Source organism: Eschscholzia californica, unplaced genomic scaffold, assembly GCF_041429995.1.
Source record: "Eschscholzia californica isolate CP2 unplaced genomic scaffold, dmEscCali1.0.p SCAF_1, whole genome shotgun sequence".
Taxonomy (NCBI): domain Eukaryota; kingdom Viridiplantae; phylum Streptophyta; class Magnoliopsida; order Ranunculales; family Papaveraceae; genus Eschscholzia; species Eschscholzia californica.
The window spans coordinates 26,936,848-26,956,715 of NW_028238198.1; the positions used below are offsets into that span (position 1 = coordinate 26,936,848).

General features: G+C 35.7%; 3 protein-coding genes across 5 annotated transcripts; all 3 read right to left on the reverse strand.

Moving 5' to 3' along the window:
• Window positions 1-1,916: 1,916 nt before the first annotated feature.
• LOC147565615 (OVARIAN TUMOR DOMAIN-containing deubiquitinating enzyme 12-like) lies at window positions 1,917-7,288 on the reverse strand. 2 transcript variants are annotated; one of them, XM_086652095.1, is made up of 12 exons: window positions 6,924-7,258; window positions 6,554-6,622; window positions 5,760-6,150; window positions 5,507-5,679; window positions 4,583-4,656; window positions 4,237-4,291; window positions 3,877-3,951; window positions 3,692-3,765; window positions 3,547-3,595; window positions 3,175-3,259; window positions 2,680-2,751; window positions 1,917-2,481 (listed from the first exon to the last, which is right to left on the reverse strand). In XM_086652095.1, the coding sequence occupies exons 3-12, from the start codon at window positions 6,082-6,084 to the stop codon at window positions 2,414-2,416; spliced, it is 1,050 nt and encodes a 349-aa protein (XP_086508221.1). In that variant the 5' UTR covers window positions 6,085-6,150; window positions 6,554-6,622; window positions 6,924-7,258; the 3' UTR covers window positions 1,917-2,413. The 2 variants fall into 2 exon arrangements, with proteins under 2 accessions (XP_086508221.1, XP_086508220.1); XM_086652094.1 differs by lacking the exon at window positions 6,554-6,622 and having other exon boundaries at window positions 6,924-7,288.
• Window positions 7,289-10,229: 2,941 nt separating this feature from the next.
• Window positions 10,230-11,939, reverse strand: ZR3 (Zim17-type zinc finger protein). 2 transcript variants are annotated; one of them, XR_015230239.1, is made up of 3 exons: window positions 11,730-11,920; window positions 10,909-11,552; window positions 10,230-10,297 (listed from the first exon to the last, which is right to left on the reverse strand). XR_015230239.1 is itself a non-coding variant. In XM_086652096.1 (2 exons), exons 1-2 carry the CDS (start codon window positions 11,794-11,796, stop codon window positions 11,044-11,046), a joined length of 576 nt encoding a protein of 191 aa, XP_086508222.1. In that variant the 5' UTR covers window positions 11,797-11,939; the 3' UTR covers window positions 10,866-11,043. The 2 variants fall into 2 exon arrangements, 1 of the variants encoding a protein (XP_086508222.1); XM_086652096.1 differs by lacking the exon at window positions 10,230-10,297 and having other exon boundaries at window positions 10,866-11,552; window positions 11,730-11,939.
• A 3,389-nt stretch (window positions 11,940-15,328) lies between these two features.
• Window positions 15,329-17,747, reverse strand: LOC147565617 (L-ornithine N5-acetyltransferase NATA1-like). Its single transcript, XM_086667880.1, has 2 exons — window positions 17,126-17,747; window positions 15,329-15,722 (listed from the first exon to the last, which is right to left on the reverse strand). Exons 1-2 carry the CDS (start codon window positions 17,636-17,638, stop codon window positions 15,423-15,425), a joined length of 813 nt encoding a protein of 270 aa, XP_086524006.1. The 5' UTR covers window positions 17,639-17,747; the 3' UTR covers window positions 15,329-15,422.
• Window positions 17,748-19,868: the final 2,121 nt, after the last annotated feature.

The following is a 19,868-nucleotide window of genomic DNA, read 5'->3' on the forward strand; positions in this document are numbered from 1 at the left end:
AATATTAAGCTAAATCTTCTGTTTGATTTATGGTATTTTGATTAATATATATTTTTTCTGTAACAACTATTTCTATCCAAAATAAGATGGAGATAATCATCGATAGAAGTACATAAAAGAGCGAGAGACCTAGGTGATGTGTGATTTTGCTCGTGGAACAAGTTAAAATGTCAAAATAGAGATGATAAATACTATATCGATCATAGTTCATGTCTTTCTCTACACTTTTTTCTTACCATGAATACTAGATAATACATCAATTTCAATTCACTTGGTTGACAAGTACAGCTAGACCACAATTTGAAATTTGGATGGTTCATTTTATTATCTAACCGTACTTGTCAACCAATTAGGTTGAAATTGTTGGGTTATCCAGCATCTCCTTTTACTTACTGAAAGGTTAGGGTTAGGGGGTAAGACACTTTATGAAAGAAAAATATATTTTAGATTTGTTTATCGTAATTCTCTCAAAAAGAACCCGATGCTAAAGACCTAGAAGACTAAATTAAGTATGCTAGTTCCCCAAGTCTTTAGTGTGTTTGGTGACAACTATGTACTTATTTCAACGGTTGATGACTGTGTTCGAGAATAATAGCCATCTAGCAAAATCTAACATTCCCTTTGGTGCATTCTATAATGCTTTTCATATATATGTAATATAATAAATATTCCGATTTAGTTTTTCATCGTCCATTTGTTACGCACTCCAGCACTATAGGTACTGTAAAGTAAAAGAAGAGGAAATGTCTAAATTGATCGGGGAATATATTCATACTTTGACTATGGGTCCCAAATTTATGAATATCGAATTTAATAAGTTGCTAATGCTTTCTTAGAATAAATCAGAAAATGGTTGACAGCGGTTTCTTGCAAATGTTCGTGACACATTTTGTGAAATTTTCCTGGTCAAGGGACTGCACCCGAAACATTCTTTCATCTGCCCAATCTATCTCTTTTGATTTCATAAAATCACTATTTTTTATTCGTTGTAAAAAACACATCTATTATGATCTTGCGGACACTCGTTCGCATTGAGTTTGTTATACCCATTTCATACTTATGATGCTTTAGGACGTTCCACACTTGTTTAAGTTGGTTAAATGCTAACGTTCATCTATCCTAGATCAATCTCGGATTTATTGATCTCAATAATCAAACAAAAATGAAAAAATATTGATAAAAAAAATCCAAGCATAACTCGAAATTAAGGAGGCAAACGAGTAAAAGCATATAATGATGCTGGAGAAGACCGATAAAAATGAAGAAGACGAGCATCCGAATGAAGCACAAAAACGAAGAGTTTAGGTACCTACCATCATTATCACTTTCAACGTCTGTTTAAAGAGGTCCGTCGCTTCACATATTCTATGTTTCGGAATCTCACTTTTTCTATTTCTCCATTGAGAGAGAGAAAGAAATAGAAAGTCTTGATGTCTGGTTTATTAGGATTTAGTGTTAAATCCTTGTCACATGTCTTTATCGTACATATTTTTAATCCTCAATCACTCTCCGATTTGAAGTCCCAACAAAAGTTTGAGACTGACCCATATACCTCTTTTGAGATGATAGCTAAGGGAGCAACGACTAACTACAAGAGTGTTATATTGGTTAAATCTTAAATAGTGCATTATTTAGTTAACTAGACTGAGTGGAGCTGGTTAGGATATGATTTAGACCTTAATTGATCAATTACCTAGAAGCTTTGGTGGCCCTGCCCTGCTAACGAGGGACGTTTGGGTCGATTCAGTTTAATCGCCCTGCTAATTTCAGATCATAAGTTGGAGAAACGTCAACTCTAATTCTACAGTTGTTACACATAAGAACATAACCTAATTTCACACATATTTAATCAGTTCAACAGAATAATGACCAAGCGCATTATAACGGTGATCGATCACTATCTAAAAAAAACTAGATTGAAATGTGAAGTTCAATTCAAATTATAGCTCTAGTGTCCATTTTAAAATTTACATGAAGCAATTGATCCATTAGATAAGATTACTAACATGTTTGCTATACCCAGACGATTATTCAAAGAAAAACGGGCAGGGAAGCAGGACACCAAACAACAAAAATACATATTAGATATACCATTAGTAGAGCTAGTCTAGTAAAAGAAGAATTCTAGACCAAAACCACAGCAACTGTCTCAATATGGCATATGGTGGAGATTAGACAAGTCTACAACAAGACAGAAGAGAACATATACAAGACGAGCAACTTCGGTGTTGTGTTCAAGTGCAGTGATTTTGAAAGCCGCCTAACCGAGAGGAGAGAAAACACGAAAATTTCGGTTTGAAGCTAGAAGAATGGAAGTAACAAACAGAATGGCTGAAGCTCGTTTCATGAAATGCTAGTATAGTAGGAGAAGATAACTCTTTCGAATTTCACAACCATTTGATTCGTCCGTCAACTAGTGCTTATTTTTAAACATCCACCACTTCTTTTTCTTTTTGGTTTCGAATTCTGGTGCATCTGAATCTACAACATAAGAACAAAAAACCAATTACGGTTTGAAAGAGAAGTAAAGGTACCAGTTCTATCTAGTCAAATGTAGAAGGTATCGATTCTAGTCAAATGTAGAAGGTATCTAGTCAAATTGCTAACTATTTTAATTAATCGATCGTATTTTTACGGAATAAAAGGCTTGATGAGGAGAGAGAGATAATCATGACATACCATTATGGACTTCTCCTCCTTCAGGGTAAATTGAGTTGTAGTGCACTTCCGCCCAAAAGCTCAAGAAAATAACTAAACACGGTATTCACATGCAAAAGAAAAAAAAAAGTTAGTTCTATTGCATAGTAGTTAAATCGTTCTCGAAAAACATTCAGGACGGTCTTATCACGAAGAAGTATCTCAATATACTTCATGAATTCCACATAAAAAGTAACAGTTCACTAACCATGATTCTTTACAGCTTTGCTACTTCCTATGTTCTGAACGTTTATTTGTTTATAACATTTAGGAGAGTCTTATATTATGAAAAAATAGTAGAGAAACGGGTTGTTGGTCTAACAACCACCTAAATCAGCAATGTTCTTGTCTAGAAGCAGTTCTCGATCACTTTGTCAGCAGACAATGATGCTAAGAAAATTTAGACAATGAACATATCAGGTTAACTCTAGCGATCGAACAATACAAGTGCATGAAGAAAGCAACATGTTTATCTACCTCGTTTTGACTTCTGAACGCTAGGGATAATCTCAACATAACAGGTTTCCTTGAAAGATGTTATGACAAATATCTTGACACCATACTGCAGCAAAGAGATCAGCAATTAGGGCATACATAACAAACCTAAAGAGTTTTTGTTACCTACTCCTGTAACCATAAAAAATTCTAGAAAGAACACCAATTTGTACTCCTAACGGATTGAAGAACATGTCATCAGACGTTCCATCCTGCAAATAAGGCATATCTCGTCTATGCAAAAAAATTGTGTGCTCTTAAGGTAGGGATCATGCTAATTTGATTTGACTGAGATGAGGACATAAATAAATAAAAAAAAATAAAAAAAAGTGAAAGGAGAAGGTTTATCCATACCGAATCTGCAGCAGCCTGCAGAGTAACATTATCACCCCATTCACCAGACCTGATTTTGTCGGCGTTTAGAAGGAAAATGTAAATATCTGTAGGTTTTCGAAACTCAGCTACCTAATGCAGAATATAATAAGATAAGATGGCTTACTTGGACATCTTCTCTAAATAGTCATCGTACTCCATAGGAACATAGCCCTCGTAAATCTCCCGCTGAGACTTGAGCTAACGGTATACAAAAATTAGCATCACATAGAGCACTATCATCAAAACCTAACAATGAACACGATAAGGAGATGACCAATTGACTATTCTCATTAGCATATAATGACAAACCTGGTGAACAATTTGTTGCCTCACAAACTTGTGGTGCTCAGTACTTCGGTAGAACTGATCAGATAAAGAACGAAACTGTCGAGACAAAAGCAAAGAATATGGGCTATTATTTAAACTCAGGAGACTAATGAATTAAAATAAGAACACATAGATCTCATGATAAAAACAAGAAACAATGTAGAAGATATGATTGATGACAGACAGTAACATAGAAAGAGATAAACGCAAATAACTAATAAGAATGACATGGGCTGCCATTATGTATCACATCCGATTCTCTTATTATTGTAGTGTTCATCCCTCACCCAAGGACTCAATTGTAAAAAGAACACCAACAAATTTAGAGCGAAAGTCACTAACCTGGCAGTTACCGTCTCCTTGAACCTTACGCTCAACCAAATTATACATTTGCAACCTGCAGAAGAATACACCTTCTCAATCATTAAATATTGTAGGATTACAATCACAACTTTTGTAAAGAAAATAGACAGCAGCTCATGATATGCACAAAAACTTATACATGGACTAGACAAACAGAAAATAATATTAAATTCGTAGAGTTTATGCCTATAAATGTGTATATGTAACTAATTAAGTCGTTTCAAGAATAAGAAGAGGTAATCCTAACAGGGATATGGATCTATTAAAGCAAAGTTAAATCATTTTTATATCTCTTAGTCTCAAGGAATCCACCCAGAGATGGTACCTGTCTAGCAGCCTTTGATGATCGGAAGTTGCCTCATCAACTGATGGTATTTCTCCATTGATTCTAGGAACATGCTGCATAAACAATTAACAACTTCAAGAGTGTTATGTTGATTCTGGCATGTTGCGTTCAAGAACATTAAGTATGGAATCCTTCTTACTAAATACCAAAATGAAACAATTGTCAAATTTACGCAAGTTTTGCGTAACTAAGCCATTACATACATAAATGAATTATCTAGAGTTTTGGAGAAATTGCGAAGTAAATTAATAGGAAGCATTTAGATTCAGTAAATAATGTTTACTTGTGTCTTACTTTTTTGCTTGACAGGAGACAACTATCACAAAATAACTCCCAAGTTAAACCATCTCAAGCTGATGTGATACGGAGTAGGGACTCAGAACATAGTGTTAACAACTACAGCATACTTTTGTGGTAACTACAGAACATTTATCTTACCATATTCCATATGTTGACAGACCATACTACTTTTCTCATGGAGATATGGATCAAAAGAAGAATCACCTAAAGTGTACACGTGAAATACAAAACATCCGAAGTTCTCTAGAAAAAGGCATAAAACATTAAAAATATGACCACAGACACGTGCGTTGGTGTCAGGAGTACGAAGATCCAGTCGCACCAACCATCACAAAGACTTCAACCTCTGCATAGACTTGCATAGTTTTAAAGTCTATGATGTTCACAACCAGGAACAAGATATGATCAAAACTTGCTCCATACAACAAGAAAAATCACGGTGCACGCAGCTCTAGAGTTAATTGGCATAACAATCCACATTGCTTACTCGAAGATAATATGAACATGAAAACCTTAACCTAATTTCACGCCAGAAAACGAACATAAACAATTGTGTCAGAAAATTGATACCCATACTAGGATCAGCGGAATAGACATACTTACAGGAATAGGAACCATTTGATTCAACCGTTTCCCAACTTCACCATCAAGCTCAGACTCATCTGTTAGCTCTAATGAACAGATCCAATCATCCTCATAGTATGGAATTTCTCCGGGGACAGAACATGGACTAGAAGGCTCCATACCATTTCCCTCTTCCTGGCCATCCTCATGTTCTACATGCAGTAAGAATACGATGAACAAAAGATACAAGTGATAACACAAAGGAGACACAAGATTTTGTATTTCCTATTACCGTAAGTATAATGTCTAGATTGGCCAAGCCAATCCTGAGCAAGAATAGATGCTTGTATATGCTCCTCCTCCTCCTGTGACGGTCCAGATGCTTCAGCAACTGCAAGTTGTGACAATTCTTCCTGAAGATAGTGTGCAATAATCTCATCACTCTCCACGTTACTACACTCAGTGGTATAATGATCTTCACTTGCATAGTTCCCATCATAGTACACAATGTCATTTTGGGTGGCCGTTCCATAATACCCAGAATTAGAAAAAGGATCACCATCAAGAAGATGGAGACCCCACCGAACAACATCAGAATCGTGCCCCTGGGTCAACATCAGCGATTATAGAAGTTCTCAAGAGGTTAAGATGTGTCTATCCCAATAAATGACCTTAACGTTTCCCTGTAAAAATTACAACGAGCGAAGAGTTCAAGAAATGAAATGAGACGGAATTAACATTTTCAATTCAGAATGATTGCGAACCAAATTCTCCTAGTTTACTTCCACTAAAACATATCTACATAAATGCAAGATCTCTCGAAGGTTTTACAATCCCTAACTCATACGTCACTTACAAACGAACAAAATACCAATGAAATGAATCCCAATCAAACCTAATACGAAATTAACAAACTGAGCTGATCGGTACAATATGGCAATGTTTACTGAAAACTCTATGCCCTATTCATAATGCTAGAGTTTGAACTCTCATAGTCTTGAGTGATATTGTTTACGAATTATGACAACCAAGATAAGTCCCCATTTACCAATACTAAATAATCGAAAACTATCTTGCTTTCCTCACCAAAAAAATGCCTATACTTCTAAAATTCCTCTATGTCCAGAAAAGTATCGATCACAAAAGTTACCAAATCTGCAAACACCCAGATAAGCAACTTATTTACGAGTTTTGAGCTTTTAACAAAAAACACCTGAATATATTTCAACTACAATCAAACAATAGGCTTCCGCTTTCTACACTTGAAATGACAGAAATAATCCAACCGATGAAAAGATAGTTTAAGAATATAAATCCAAACTTAATCAACAAGAAACCTCAAACAAATCAATGAAATTCCTGTAATCATGAATCTCTAACCCTAATTTCAATCTTATAAGTTGAGAAATGATTAAATTTAAAGACGCCTAAACAAGATCAAGAAAATCAAACTCACCTCCGTGTCAAGCATAAACTCAAATTCAACTTCAGTGACAGATAAAATCAATTAAATCCAAAATGAAGATTTTAGAAAGAGAGAGAGAGAGAGATTTTACAGAGAGAGAAAGAGAGAGAGTGAGACGCAAGTCAGAGGTGGAATGGAAGATAACGATGAGGATTTTACGGAAACGAAGAGAATCGAAAAAGTGAAGACGTCACGGTATTATATAGGGTTAGAAAAGAAGTTAAAGATCGAACTATTTATCTGGCTGATCAAATTCATGTAAAAGGCGTTTTATTTTACTCTTTTTTCGTGGAAGAAAGTTGCCGTCCATTTAAGCGGCTTTTCCCAGATTTCTTTTTCTAATCCTAAAGAAAATAGAGATATTTTGCAAAAGGGGCAAAGTAATGTTCCAAGTGATGAGTTTGGAGCACAAATTTGAAATTTTTTGAGTTTGGAGCATTGACTAACTTTGACTTGATTTTCCATCCAAAGATAACAAAAACTAACTTTTTAACTTAACTTTCCATCCAAAGTTAACGGAGGCTAACGGATGTTACTGTCAATTTTTCATTACTGTTAGATTCTAGCATCGACGACTCACATCATTTTGCCAAATGGTCGGAATTAACTCATAGTTTACGACCAAAACTTTTTCTTCTGTAGAAGAAGTCCACTTTTGAACCAATGCAAACTCCATTATATTCATATAAACAAATGGTCGGAATTAACTCATAGTTTACGATCAAAATTTTTTCTTCTGTAGAAGAAGTCCACTTTTGAACCAATGCAAACTCCATTATTTTCATATAAACTTTCATAAACTACTTAAGTTTAGTACAAAATATTAAAAAAAATTACATGATTAATCCATATGTAGCATTCATCAATTCATTAACATGAATATTACCTGCATTCAAAAATATTGAAATATTTATATAATGTTCCCAACACTTTGTTCACATTCATCCATCTAGGAATTTAGTTTTGTCAAAAAATTACAACGGTAAACTCTTAAATCAAAGTAACTTAGCTCGTCAAAAAAATAACAATCTTTAAATCAATTAAGTATCTCTATGTTATCCAAAATAGCAATAAATATAAGAATTACTAATCTAGTTCAATCATCGATCATAACAATTTTTCTCAGCAAGTCAGGGTTGCATCCACCTTAATTACTAACTAACAGTAATGAAAAATTGACAGTAACATCCGATGCAAAATAATGTGAGTCGTCAATGCTAGAACTAACAGTAATGAAAAATTGACAGTAACATCCGTTAGTCTCTGTTAACTTTGGATGGAAAGTTAAGTTAAAAAGTTAGTTTTTGTTATCTTTGGATGGAAAATTAAGTCAAAGTTAGTCAATGCTCCAAACTCAAAAAAATTCAAATTTGTGCTCCAAACTCATCACTTGGAACATTACTTTGCCCCTTTTGCAAAATATCCCAAGAAAATACTAGTATTTCATTTCTTTCGGTCAATTTCATGAAATTCAGAGATATAATGAAAAAGCGCGATTTGATTGTGACTGTTGGATTAATTAGATCGAGATTTTTTTACGGTCAAGATTGGTTACTAAATCTGAATATAATATCTAATTTGTTGTTTTAGTTTTTTAGGGATATTGGGACCATTAGATCTTTTATATTTTTTTTTGTTGAACTATTAGATCTTTTATATAGTAGGAGGTAGAAATATCAGGAGAGGAAAATGAATACTCAAGTATACTATTTGTGATAATTAATATTAGATTTTGGGTTGATTAACTAATCTTGGTTAACAAAGGATAATTAATTAGCAATTACATTCTAAATTACGAGTGCCTTTACTACTGGTGCTTTTCTGAATTTTTGAGAATTTTGGACTAGTCACCGACTAAAAAATTGACGGATGAGTTTATAATTACGACTAGAGAAGTTTGTCCGTCTGTAATATTTGATCGAGAGAAGTTGACAGTTGACGTGGTCGGCTAAGATAGGTCAAAGTTGATACGTTGTGGGTCAGGATAGTCTCTCTTATTTGTAATTGGAATGTTTTTATCTAGGCTTTAAGCCTTTCAATGTATCGGCGTGTATCTTTGTAGAGAGTTTTTTGTAGCATTCTCGGCTACCATTTCTTTATTTCTTAATGAACTATTTTGCTTCTTCCCAAAAAAAAAAAAAAAAATTTGTTAAAAGAGCACACAATTGGCCCATCCGAAAGGACCACATCATTAGAGAGACCTATGGTTGTAGGATTTTCGGACAAATTAACATTTTTGTTTGCTAATAACATACATAATTACCAGATAGTAAGAAAATAGTTGTCCTGACATTGGCAGAGAGGAATCTGAGTCAGAAAATGCAGGTAACACTAGGAAAGAATCTGAGCAATAAAAGTTAGGGTTTTCAGTAGTCAAAAGCCTGCTACTATTTTTGCCTTTACACTGAGTAAGTGGTTGTAGTCTCTGTTGAATTTTTGCAGGTGACAACTACTCCTACTAATTTCATCTTTGAAATTGGAATCCGCCATTAAATTTAACATTTATTTCTCTATAAATGTACTTATGACCTGTGATGATCTCACTCTATTGATGTACCAACTGTGCTATTGGGTACACAAAATCCAAAAGAATCGTACAAACTCAGATCTTATAGTAATAAGCTTTTACCTATTTCAGGGTCGCACGGCCATGTGAACTAGGCTGGACACTCAGGCCTATAAGAATCATTCACTTCTTTTACTCCATCTGTAGCTCAACCCGTCCCGGCCGACATGTTAGTAGCTGAGAAACATGAGCTGGACGCTCGACAAGAAGTTATGAGCCAAAGCCTACTTGCTCTACAAGAAGAGACGAGCCAAAGCCTACTTGCTCGACAAGAAGCCGTGGCTCAATCAGCTCCAACTCTGAAAAAAAGCTTCTCTATCATTCTATTTGGGACGTAAGGTTATTGTTGTTGTTGCATCAAATCACCGAGGTAGAGAGAGAGATGTTGGGGCTTCTAACGATAGCGGTTCCTAAAAATGTTTGTCCATCTAATGAGAAGAACTTTGTCCTAAACACACAAGACATCGGCTAATATTATACATGGTAGATGAAAATGTAAGATAATGCGAAGAAAAAAAAAAAACAACGGAGAAAACTCAAAAATTCAAGCCTAAACCTCGAATTGCTACAACTTCACACCCCAAACAAAATTGTTGCTTCGACGCTGCAATCACTAGTTTAGGGTTTGATGTTAAAAGAACGCCTATGGCGTTGGAATCTGGTCAAGTAATATGAAAAAACTTGTACTCACATCCAATCAACTTAAAATGGAAGGAAAATGAGGATGGACATGAAATAACAGTTCTATGTATTACTCGGGAAAGGAATGTTCAGCGAAAAGGCAGTGAACTCTATTACTCTATTATACAAAGATTATACACCTGATTTTTCCACATTATCCAAAAGATGTCAATATGATTTCGGTATTTGTTTGCTGTCTACAGTAGTGGTTCATTTCCCAAGTCAGATATGAAATTTAACTGGAGCTTTGGATTGACTAAAGTCAAATTTCACTATATATTTCAGTCTGATTCACTGTCAGACTTGTCTCAGCTGCTGATTTGGGTTTATTTTAGATGCACATGAGTTACACAATTCAGATTCAACATGTCATCCCGAGTAAATTTAAAACAATGAGGGGGGGGAAAAACAACATCTATGTTTTCCCTACAACTGACAATTTATAATAAAAAATCGTTACTTTTGTTGCACATACGCTTGACTCGGCTCCACTCAACCAAGTGACTAGGCATCTAGGCTCCATCGTTGCTCGATGGGTTCGGTCATGACTCAACTCGACTCGATCGTGAGTCGTGAGTCGTGACTCGAACTCGTCCTATGGATGATCTCGAGCCGAGTTCAACATCTTTGACGGCAAAGATAATAAATTTAAGGGTATATGCAGTTCATTGGATTAGTAGTACGCATTACTCCCACAAATATCATATATTATATGAAACATAAGTTAGCATCAAAATCAATAGTTTGAAATTGTTTCAGATAACAATAAAGCATGAAACTTGTTCTTCTAAATTGTAAATGAACAGCAAATCATATACTAAAAACAACTAAAGTTTAATTATGGGTACCTGAAATTTGTAGCCATTACTGATTAGACTTACTAATTCCAGCAAGATCTTCAAGAGTTAAATTGAAAGTATCAGCATTACCTTTCTTAATTTGTTCACCACGAGCAGCTAGAAAATCTTCAACACTTGCTGGTTCCCCAAACATACCTAATCTATCAGCAATTAAGTGTAAATTTTTACACCCATCACATCTAGCAATTACTACTCCTTTCTCATATGATTCTCTACAAATAGTCCTCACTGATCTTGTTTCACAAACATTACAAGTAAAAATCATGGCAAGATCATGTCTTGATGATGTTTTTAAGCTTGAAATTGCTTTATACTTCACTGAAGAAGAATAAGAAGAAGTAATATTTTCACTTCTTTCTTCTTCTTGAACAACTATCTTTGTTGAGTTTTCTTCAATTTGGGATCTTTCGTCACTGATCTTCGGATTTGTATTAGTTTGAATTGATCTGGTCTTGATTAAGCCGAAAAGATTATTTATTTTTGAAGATTCAAGAAAGGGTCGCGGTGAGCAATCTGTTAAAAGACCAAATGGAATTTAAATTTTAGTTCTTTAATTTAGGGTTTCTTGTTTTGCCTAAATTCTAGGGTTTTGATAAAGGGGCGACGAAGAAGCGAAAAAAATCAATTGAGAGAGGGATTAAGGAAACTTACAGGTTCCTTTCAACAAAAAAAAAAAAAAAGGAAACTTACAGGTATGAGGTTGATTTCGGAGAAGGGAAATGAAGGAGAGGCGTCTCTGCAACTGACGAACCGCCATGATACTGCCGAGACAATTATCGATAAACGGCAGCTCTGATAGAATGAAGTAGTGGCGCTGTGGCGGTGAAAAATGATTAGCGTCCCGCGCACGAAAGAGGGACTCTTGGTTTGTAATTTGGGCACCAGATGGAAATTCTACAGGGCACCGTTATTACTAAAGGTGCCATGGTGGTGTTACTTATCGGCCGGACCGACGGGCCCAAAAAAGGAGGGTCTGGCCGTCTGGCCCAAGCTCCGGGCGTGCTTAGTTGATCCGAGCTGAAATAGTGTTGAGCCAGTTCGGCACTAGTCTAAAACTCTAGAGTCCAGTCCGCCCCGGGAACAGTAAGAGGACGGACACAAGAAAAGATAGACTCTAACATAGCCTAAGAGCATCTCCAATGCAAACACTCAACTTACAAAACTCAATTTGACACATAGGACTACTTGAGTTTTTGACAAAAAACACTCTCTAATGCAACACTCAACTAGAGTCTCAATATGATGTGGCAAGAATAAATATTGAGATACTCAAAAGAAAACTCAATTGTTGAGTTTTCTTTTGCGTATCTCAACATTTATTGTTGTATCTCAATTGGTCCACATCAACATTCTATATATTAAAATAAGAACCAAAAGTAAATCTAAAGTAAATGTTGAGTTTTTTTTAGTGTTGCATTGGAGATGAATTTTGAATTGAGTATCTCAATAGTGCAACCTAGAAAAGAGAAACTCAACTCATACTTGACACATTGGATTAATTGAGTTTTTGTTGAGTGTTGCATTGGAGATGCTCTAACTGCGAGAAATAAACAAAACAAAAGCCACTGATGTGAGTATAATGTATATGTAGCAAAAATGTGAGTGTATATAGCAAAAAGGACTTCCTCTCCGATCATAGGTTAAGTGAGGCTCAATGAAAAACTTAAGATCCTGTTTGGCTTGCGGTAATGCAAAGGGAATCCTTTTCTCGAAGGAATGGAATTCCCTCCAAATGAGATAATAACAAACTCGGGGAGGGGGTGGGTTTGTGATTCTCATTTCCGGGAATGATTTGATTTAATATTTCTGGACAAAATAATCTTTGATAAAATATTAGAACAACTAATATTAAAATCGTCATTCTCATAATATTTTAACTTAAAAATTTAAAACTTAGGGTTTCAACCACTACCATAGCAACACACTCTCTCTCTCCCACCCTCTCTCTCGCTCGAACGTAACTCTCCCTCTCTCTCCGTATTTCTAGTTTTTTTTCTTCTCTTTTGCTTGTTGTTCATTAAAAATCGATTTCATAACGTTTAAAAAAAATCGAGACCTTTAAATACAACTTAAATTAGTTCATCACGTTACTATTTTATATCTATAAATTTGAATAGATAATACTAATTAAAACATATATAACAAAGTTGACCTATAATTTATGTAGTTTAAGTAAAAGGGTATAACAGGACTTTCGTAAAAATTTACATTTCTATTCCTATACAAACCAAACAATAAGGTAGGAGTCTATTGGGAATGGAATTCCGATTCCTGGTCGAACCAAACATTAAACCAAAATAATCTGATTTCTGAGAATCACATTACCTTAATGCGATTCTCGGAAATCAGATTTTTTTGGTTTAATGTTTGGTTCGACCGAGAATAGGAATTCCCGCAGTAATGTGATTTCCGAGAATGACATTCCATTCCCGCGCGGCAAACATGGCCTAAGGGAAATGGCAAATGCACTCACTGATTTTGTTATCTACCCTCACATTCTTTTTAACTTGAATACCAAATACCTTTGATGTGTGTCAATATAGCAAAAATGGTGGTGGATTTAATCCCAAAAATTAATTGAAATCTAAAACAAGAATATTATATTTTACGGACTCAAAATGAGTCTGAATAGAATCTCATGGAAGCCTCTGTGTAATCTGATCTGCTCTACTGAAAATAAATGGGTTGGGTTCACATATGGAGGAACACGTGGCAACACAACGGAGACATTTGCAGAACTAAAGTTGACCAGTGGTTAACAGATCGAAAATGACTAAAGGAGCCACAAGCAAATTGAGCAGAATAGAGAAACATCACGGCCCATATGGGTTTCTCAACATCTTGGATTAGTCTTATCTACTCCTGCCTTGCACCTTCTTCGATGGCCGTCCTCATCAACGGTCGTCCTGGCATCACCTTTGAGATCAGTAGAGACATCAGACAAGGAGACCCTCTTTCTCCTTTCGTGTTTACCATAGTTATAGAAGGTCTCAGTCGGCTGCTTGAGAATAACCATGAACCAAACCAGTTCTTAGGTTTTCCAATCCCGAATTCTAACATCAACATTAAACATCTCCTCTTCGCAGATGACTACATTATTTTTTGTCAGAACATTCTTGACAATGTTTACAACCTCAAGCAAATCTTAAAGAAATTTTGTGATGCTTCCGGTCAAATGATCACCTATGCAAAATCTAATATTTTCTTTTCTCATAACTCTCATCCCTAATTCAAACGTATGCTCATTCCCATTCTCAAAGTCGGCCAATCTTCCCAACTAGTACAGATATCTAGGATCAAAACCAAACCAATTATTTTCTAATGCAAGACAAATTGCTCCCTTAATCAATTCTCATTGACTAAAACTTTTATACCAGTGTTTGGAATGCCCCAAAACCACAACCCCAAAAAACATCATTAGTCACCTCCTGTTCTCGAGCTAAAATGTGCATATTTGTTATTTCTCTTCTGAGTTTTAATCATTTTGCATTCTTTTTATGTGAGAATATATATATATATTTAATATTTATGGTATGATTATTGTATTGATAATAGCCTGTTTGTGCTATTTATGCTATAATCTGCTTGTGATATGACAATCTGACAACAGTGTGCTCGGGTTGGGAAGATGATATACCATGGAGGATTAAACCAAGAATAGTCGGTATAAGAGATACATTGCAATTTCTGAAGGATCGTCGATTTTCTTTTGTCCTCGTAATGCAAATAAAGTTGAACATTTATTAGCACATGAAAATTTTGGAAACAACTATGATACGCCAAAGGAATTAGTCGTAGCTCTTGAGTGCATTGTAAGTCAGTTGGAGACGGATAAACCTACCATTTCTTTGACAATTTCTGAGTAATAAAGTTAATTTAAGCCTATTTTCATCAAAAACAAATTGACAATAGCATAATTCGAATTTAATGATTTCCGTTTTAAAACAAAGGTGCGAACTTGTACAACGATTCAACTACTTCAGTTTAACAAATTCCGACACATACCAAAAAATATAAACACAACCTAAAATTGTTATTTATTTCCAAAAAGATAATCGACAATTCGACACCATAACACTACTTGTACCCACAAGAACACAAATGTTTTAACTTTTTAGGAGATGACCTTTCTAATAAATATTAAAAACTTAAAGAGAGATTAAAAAATAAAATGTAATCAAAGATGTTGCTCTAAAAGCTACTAACCTTCAATTGTCTAACCTAAAATTCTACTAGAATGGAAAGAGTACAAATTGACTTCTAACATATCGACCCCGTGGAACGAATAAATATAAATAGGATCCAAGGGGTCTAGTTATTATAATCCTACAAATTTTAACATGGACTTCTAAATATATTTTGTTATTGTTGGATATGATCGACCTAATTTCCAAAAGTTTGTAGGGCATCACCAAACAACCTACAAACTCTCCACTCACTAGAAATCTCAGCACCAATCTCTTCATAAAACTTAATAGCTTTCTCATTCCAATTCAAAACTAACCAATCTACCCTAGCATACCCTAACTTCACTGCCTGTGCTGCCACTGCAGATAATAACATCCTCCCAAACCCTTTACACCTATACCCTTCTCTCACAAACAAATCCTCCACATAAAACCCTTGTCTTGCCATAAACGAAGGGTAACTTGGGAAAAATAAAACCCAACCAGCAATCACAATCTCTCTTTTTTTTTTTTTGAGTCAAGTAACATCTATTGATAAAAGTTAAAGATATTACATTGCGAGGAAGTACACGTAGAAAGACAATTGAAAATACAGGTATTTGTCTTCCTAGAGGTACTAGCGAGGTTATGAGCTATCATATTAAACCTCCTATGAACAAACAAAAAGTTAACATGTTCAAAGCTTGTAGCTAAGTTCTTTACACGATTCAAAACATGTTTGGCTGTCCAATGAATAGAGTTTTGACGGCCATTCAAAAAGTTAGAGACGTTTGTCGAGTCTCCCTCCAAAATAAGCCTGTGAATATTATGCTTCCTTGCCCATTCAATACCAAAGCAGCAGGCTTTACTCTCCCCTTCATCAACCGATCGACTCAGGAGCTTGGCTGATCCTTTTGCGAGCTGTCGGCCTGAGCAGTCTGTAATGGAAATAGCAACAAAAGTAAGAAGAGACAACCTGTCCCATGCAGCATCATAGTTAATTTTTATATAGCCTGATGGTGGAGGTGACCAATTGGATACAACTGGAGGTAGATCAGGTTGGTATGTATGGAGGAGCATTGTTTGATTCTTGATGAAGCTTTCTATAGAGGAGTAGAGAATTTGGAGATCAAGGGTACTATCTCTGAAGGTTATGTCACATCTTTTTTTCCATACCTGCCAGATGATGGTAGAGATGGTTTCCAAAGCTGTGAGGGAGTTGCAACAGTTGGTGATGTTATCCTTTTCCCAAAGTAGTTTAAACCATTCTTCAAAGTTTGATGGACTACCTTGCTGCTGGAGAGTGGGCAGAAAATGTATAACCGCTTGTTGAGTGACTGTGCAATTATGAATAAGATGGATAATGGACTCCTCAGTCTCATTACATAGAGGACAGGTGGTAGAGATCCTGTCCATATATCTGTTCAGAAGCATTTTTACAGGAAGAATACCATGAGCCATTTTCCAAAGTAACAGTAAGATTCTCGGATGGACTCTAAGTGACCATATGTGGTTCCAAGTGGATCTGTTGGCTGGAGGGTTAGCTGGACTAGTGAAGGTTAAGTGTTTATACATTGAGGAGACGGAGAATTTGCCATCCTGGGTGATATTCCATCTAAGTATGTCACTAGTACCTGAGATAGGGATGGCCAGGATTCTGTCTATGATCTCTGGTTGGAAGAGAGATTGAAGAAGTGGGACATTCCAATCAGAAGAGGGGGTGATAAGCTGTGAAACCCAAGTGTAGTTCCTGTTGGAAGCTGTATTTCCAATGGGAGGGAGACCTGGAATCCAAGAACAGTCCCAGATATTAATCAGTTGACCATTACCCACCTCCCAGGAAATGTGTTGATCAACCAATGGTTGGTTTTTTGCAATGCTCTTCCATAACCAAGAAGCACTAGAAGGGGCAGGGAGGGCTGCATTTGGCAAGAAATGGTATCTATCATCATCAACTTTATAATTTTTAGCATCTGGGTCATTAATAGGTTCCTCGAGATTTACAATACGACTGATTGGAGTATAATCAGGGTTGGTGGAATGTTCATCTTGTGGAAATGGGTGATTGGAAACTTCTAGAATAAAAACTGTGACACTTTTGAAAGGAGGAGAATTGAAGAGGGTGGCTGATAGAGATTCTTGGGTTGCTTCAAATAAGTGAGTCAGATGTTCAAAAACAGCCATCTCATAAATCAGTTTGTGTATATGAGGAACATCTGAAATTTGACCTAGCCGGATTCTAACGTATGTGGTTTTGTTGGCGGTGGTTTGCGGTGGTCTGGTGGGTGGCAGAGAAATAAAACCGTTTCCCATATTCAAGTTTTCTTCATGGAGTGGTGGGGTGGTTATTTGCTGTGGTGGTCCGGTGAGTGGTCCGGTGAGTGGTCCGGTGAGTGGTCCGGTGAGTGGTGGAAAAATAAAACCGTTTTCCATTTTCAATTCAAAGTTTTTCTGTGGGAGTGGTGAAGGGGTTGTTGTGAGTGGTGGTCCGGTGGTGGTGACACAAAATTTATAGTGAAGAATTAAGGTTAGGTGTCGATTATTGGGGTGCTTTTAAGTAGACGTTTATAAAATCCAATAATGTTTTAAACAGAAAGTTGACACATATGGTGACACGGTAGTTTGCTTGATATTTATGCGGCAAACGGGAAAAGTCCAAAAAAATTGGTGTTCCGTGTACGTCTCTCCGTTTTTTCGTTCTGATCTTTTGTAGTACTTACTCTCGTCAGACTCGTGAGTCCGAGAAAGTAAACATATTCTAGGACTCGAACCAGCAGATAGTCCGAGAGGCTCAGACTGTTTCAAATCTGAAATCACTCAATTTTTTAGATTTGGTGAAACTGATTCCTTCTTACAGGTCACTTGAAATCTACCTAAAATCGATGATAAACATTTTTAAAGATTTGGTCGATTCAACCACTAGATTTAAAAGATAAAATTATAAAAAAGAAAACGAAAGATATTTAGAATGGCCAGCGCTTTGGGGAAAGCTAAATAGTTTCCGGGGTGTGAAGACTTGGTCAAAAATTGGTCAATTTTGTTTGACAATTTTATTTTGTAAATTGTTAGGGGGAAAACTAAAAAATCTCCACCTCACCTCTCTCTCTCCACCTCAATCATCTTCACCGGCGAAGGTCGCCGGCCGATCAATTTTCCGGCCGGCGACCTTCAAACATTAAAAAAAAATATATTTCTCTCTCCTCTCTCTCTCTCTAACAAAAAAAAAAAAAAAAATTTTTTTATACTTTAAGACCTAGATCTGGTCTGAACAGACCAGATCTAGGTCTGTTCTGTTCGTGAGGAACAGATCTGTTCCTCACGAACAGAACAGGTCTGTTCGTGAGGAACAGATTTGTTCCTCACGAACAGACCTAGATCTGGTCGTTCTTCACGAACAGACCAGTTCTGTTCGTGAAGAACAGACCTAGATCTGGTCTGTTCTTCAAGAACAGACCAGATCTAGGTCTTAAAAAAAAAAAAAAATTTTTTTTTTTTTTTTTTAGAGAGAGAGAGAGGAGAGAGAAAACTTTTTTTTTTTTAATGTTTGAAGGTAGCCGGCCGGAAAATTGACCGGCCGGCGACCTTCGTCGGTGAAGATGGTGAGGTGGCAGAGATAGAAGATGAGATGGAGGAGAGAGGTGAGGTGGAGAGTTTTTTATTTTTATTTTGAACCATATTCCCCATAAAATATGTTTCCCCGGAAACTTTTCGAAATTTTGCATATTCCCTTTAAAATTTCAAACCCCGGAAACTATTTAGCTTTCCCCAAAGTGCTGGCCTTTAGAATTGGTGTCTAATAAGAAATGAAAATTTGTTGAATCTTATTTTTAGTTTCTTTCTTCAATAAACTATAGATGATACTCATCAAAAGATCATGAAGAGAAATCTAAGAATTTCCATTTCTTATTAGAATAGCAGAAGGAGTGCAAATGGAAAACAAAATAAGAAAATGGACGGAGTGCCTAAGGGAAAATGGGCCAATAACAATTTTGGGTGTGTCCTTAGATGCATCCTTTCTAATTCCAATCTCCAAATCCTCTTTTCAACAACAAAAAAAAAAAAAACTCCAAATCCTCTTTACTGGGACAAATTTATTTGGACCAAATTTTGCTAAATGGTTTATTTTATTTCTTTTAAGATATGGAAGGTCCTACGTCTACTTTGTTCGGATAAGGATTTAAAAATGACAGAAAATTTTGTTTTAATTTTAAAATAACAAAATTACGAAGAATGCAATCAAATCTAGAGTACATATCCCCACCCAAAACTAAGAAATTGGACATTATATTTCTATCGATTTCTACATGTGATATTTCCTCAAAACTTTTTTTCAATGATTTCAATTTCTTTCACGGTGCAATTTTTTGATATTTTTTATTCTTTTTGAATTTCTTTTTACCTTTTTCTCAAGTGTTATTCATTTTTTCGGGAGCATATTTTGATTTCTTTACAGGTAATCGCATACTTTTGTTTGTTGTCAACCTCAAAACTATTTGTTTCTAACATATTTTTCGTTTTCTAAACTGTTTTTTGTTTCATTTTTTTTTCGGAAATACAATATTTACTTGTATGTTGAAAAAAAGCATTAGGCATAGAGAGATGAGAGTGTGGCTGTTGGTGATGATGGTATTTATGACGGTGGTTACGATGACATTGGCGACAG

Excerpts from the sequence above, each read along its gene's own strand:
- LOC147565617 (XM_086667880.1), bottom strand. The coding sequence starts at position 17,638 with ATGGAAAACGGTTTTATTTTTCCACCACTCACCGGACCACTCACCGGA. Across the intron at positions 15,723-17,125 it reads ACCATTTCTTGCCAAATGCA|ATTGTGATTGCTGGTTGGGT; the intron begins GCCCTCCCTGCC and ends AAAAAAAGAGAG.
- ZR3 (XM_086652096.1), bottom strand. The coding sequence starts at position 11,796 with ATGGCGGTTCGTCAGTTGCAGAGACGCCTCTCCTTCATTTCCCTTCTC. Across the intron at positions 11,553-11,729 it reads CCGAAATCAACCTCATACCT|ATTGCTCACCGCGACCCTTT; the intron begins GTAAGTTTCCTT and ends GTCTTTTAACAG.
- LOC147565615 (XM_086652094.1), bottom strand. The coding sequence starts at position 6,084 with ATGTTGACCCAGGGGCACGATTCTGATGTTGTTCGGTGGGGTCTCCAT. Across the intron at positions 4,292-4,582 it reads CATCAAAGGCTGCTAGACAG|GTTGCAAATGTATAATTTGG; the intron begins GTACCATCTCTG and ends ATTCTTCTGCAG. Across the intron at positions 3,766-3,876 it reads GGCAACAAATTGTTCACCAG|CTCAAGTCTCAGCGGGAGAT; the intron begins GTTTGTCATTAT and ends GTATACCGTTAG.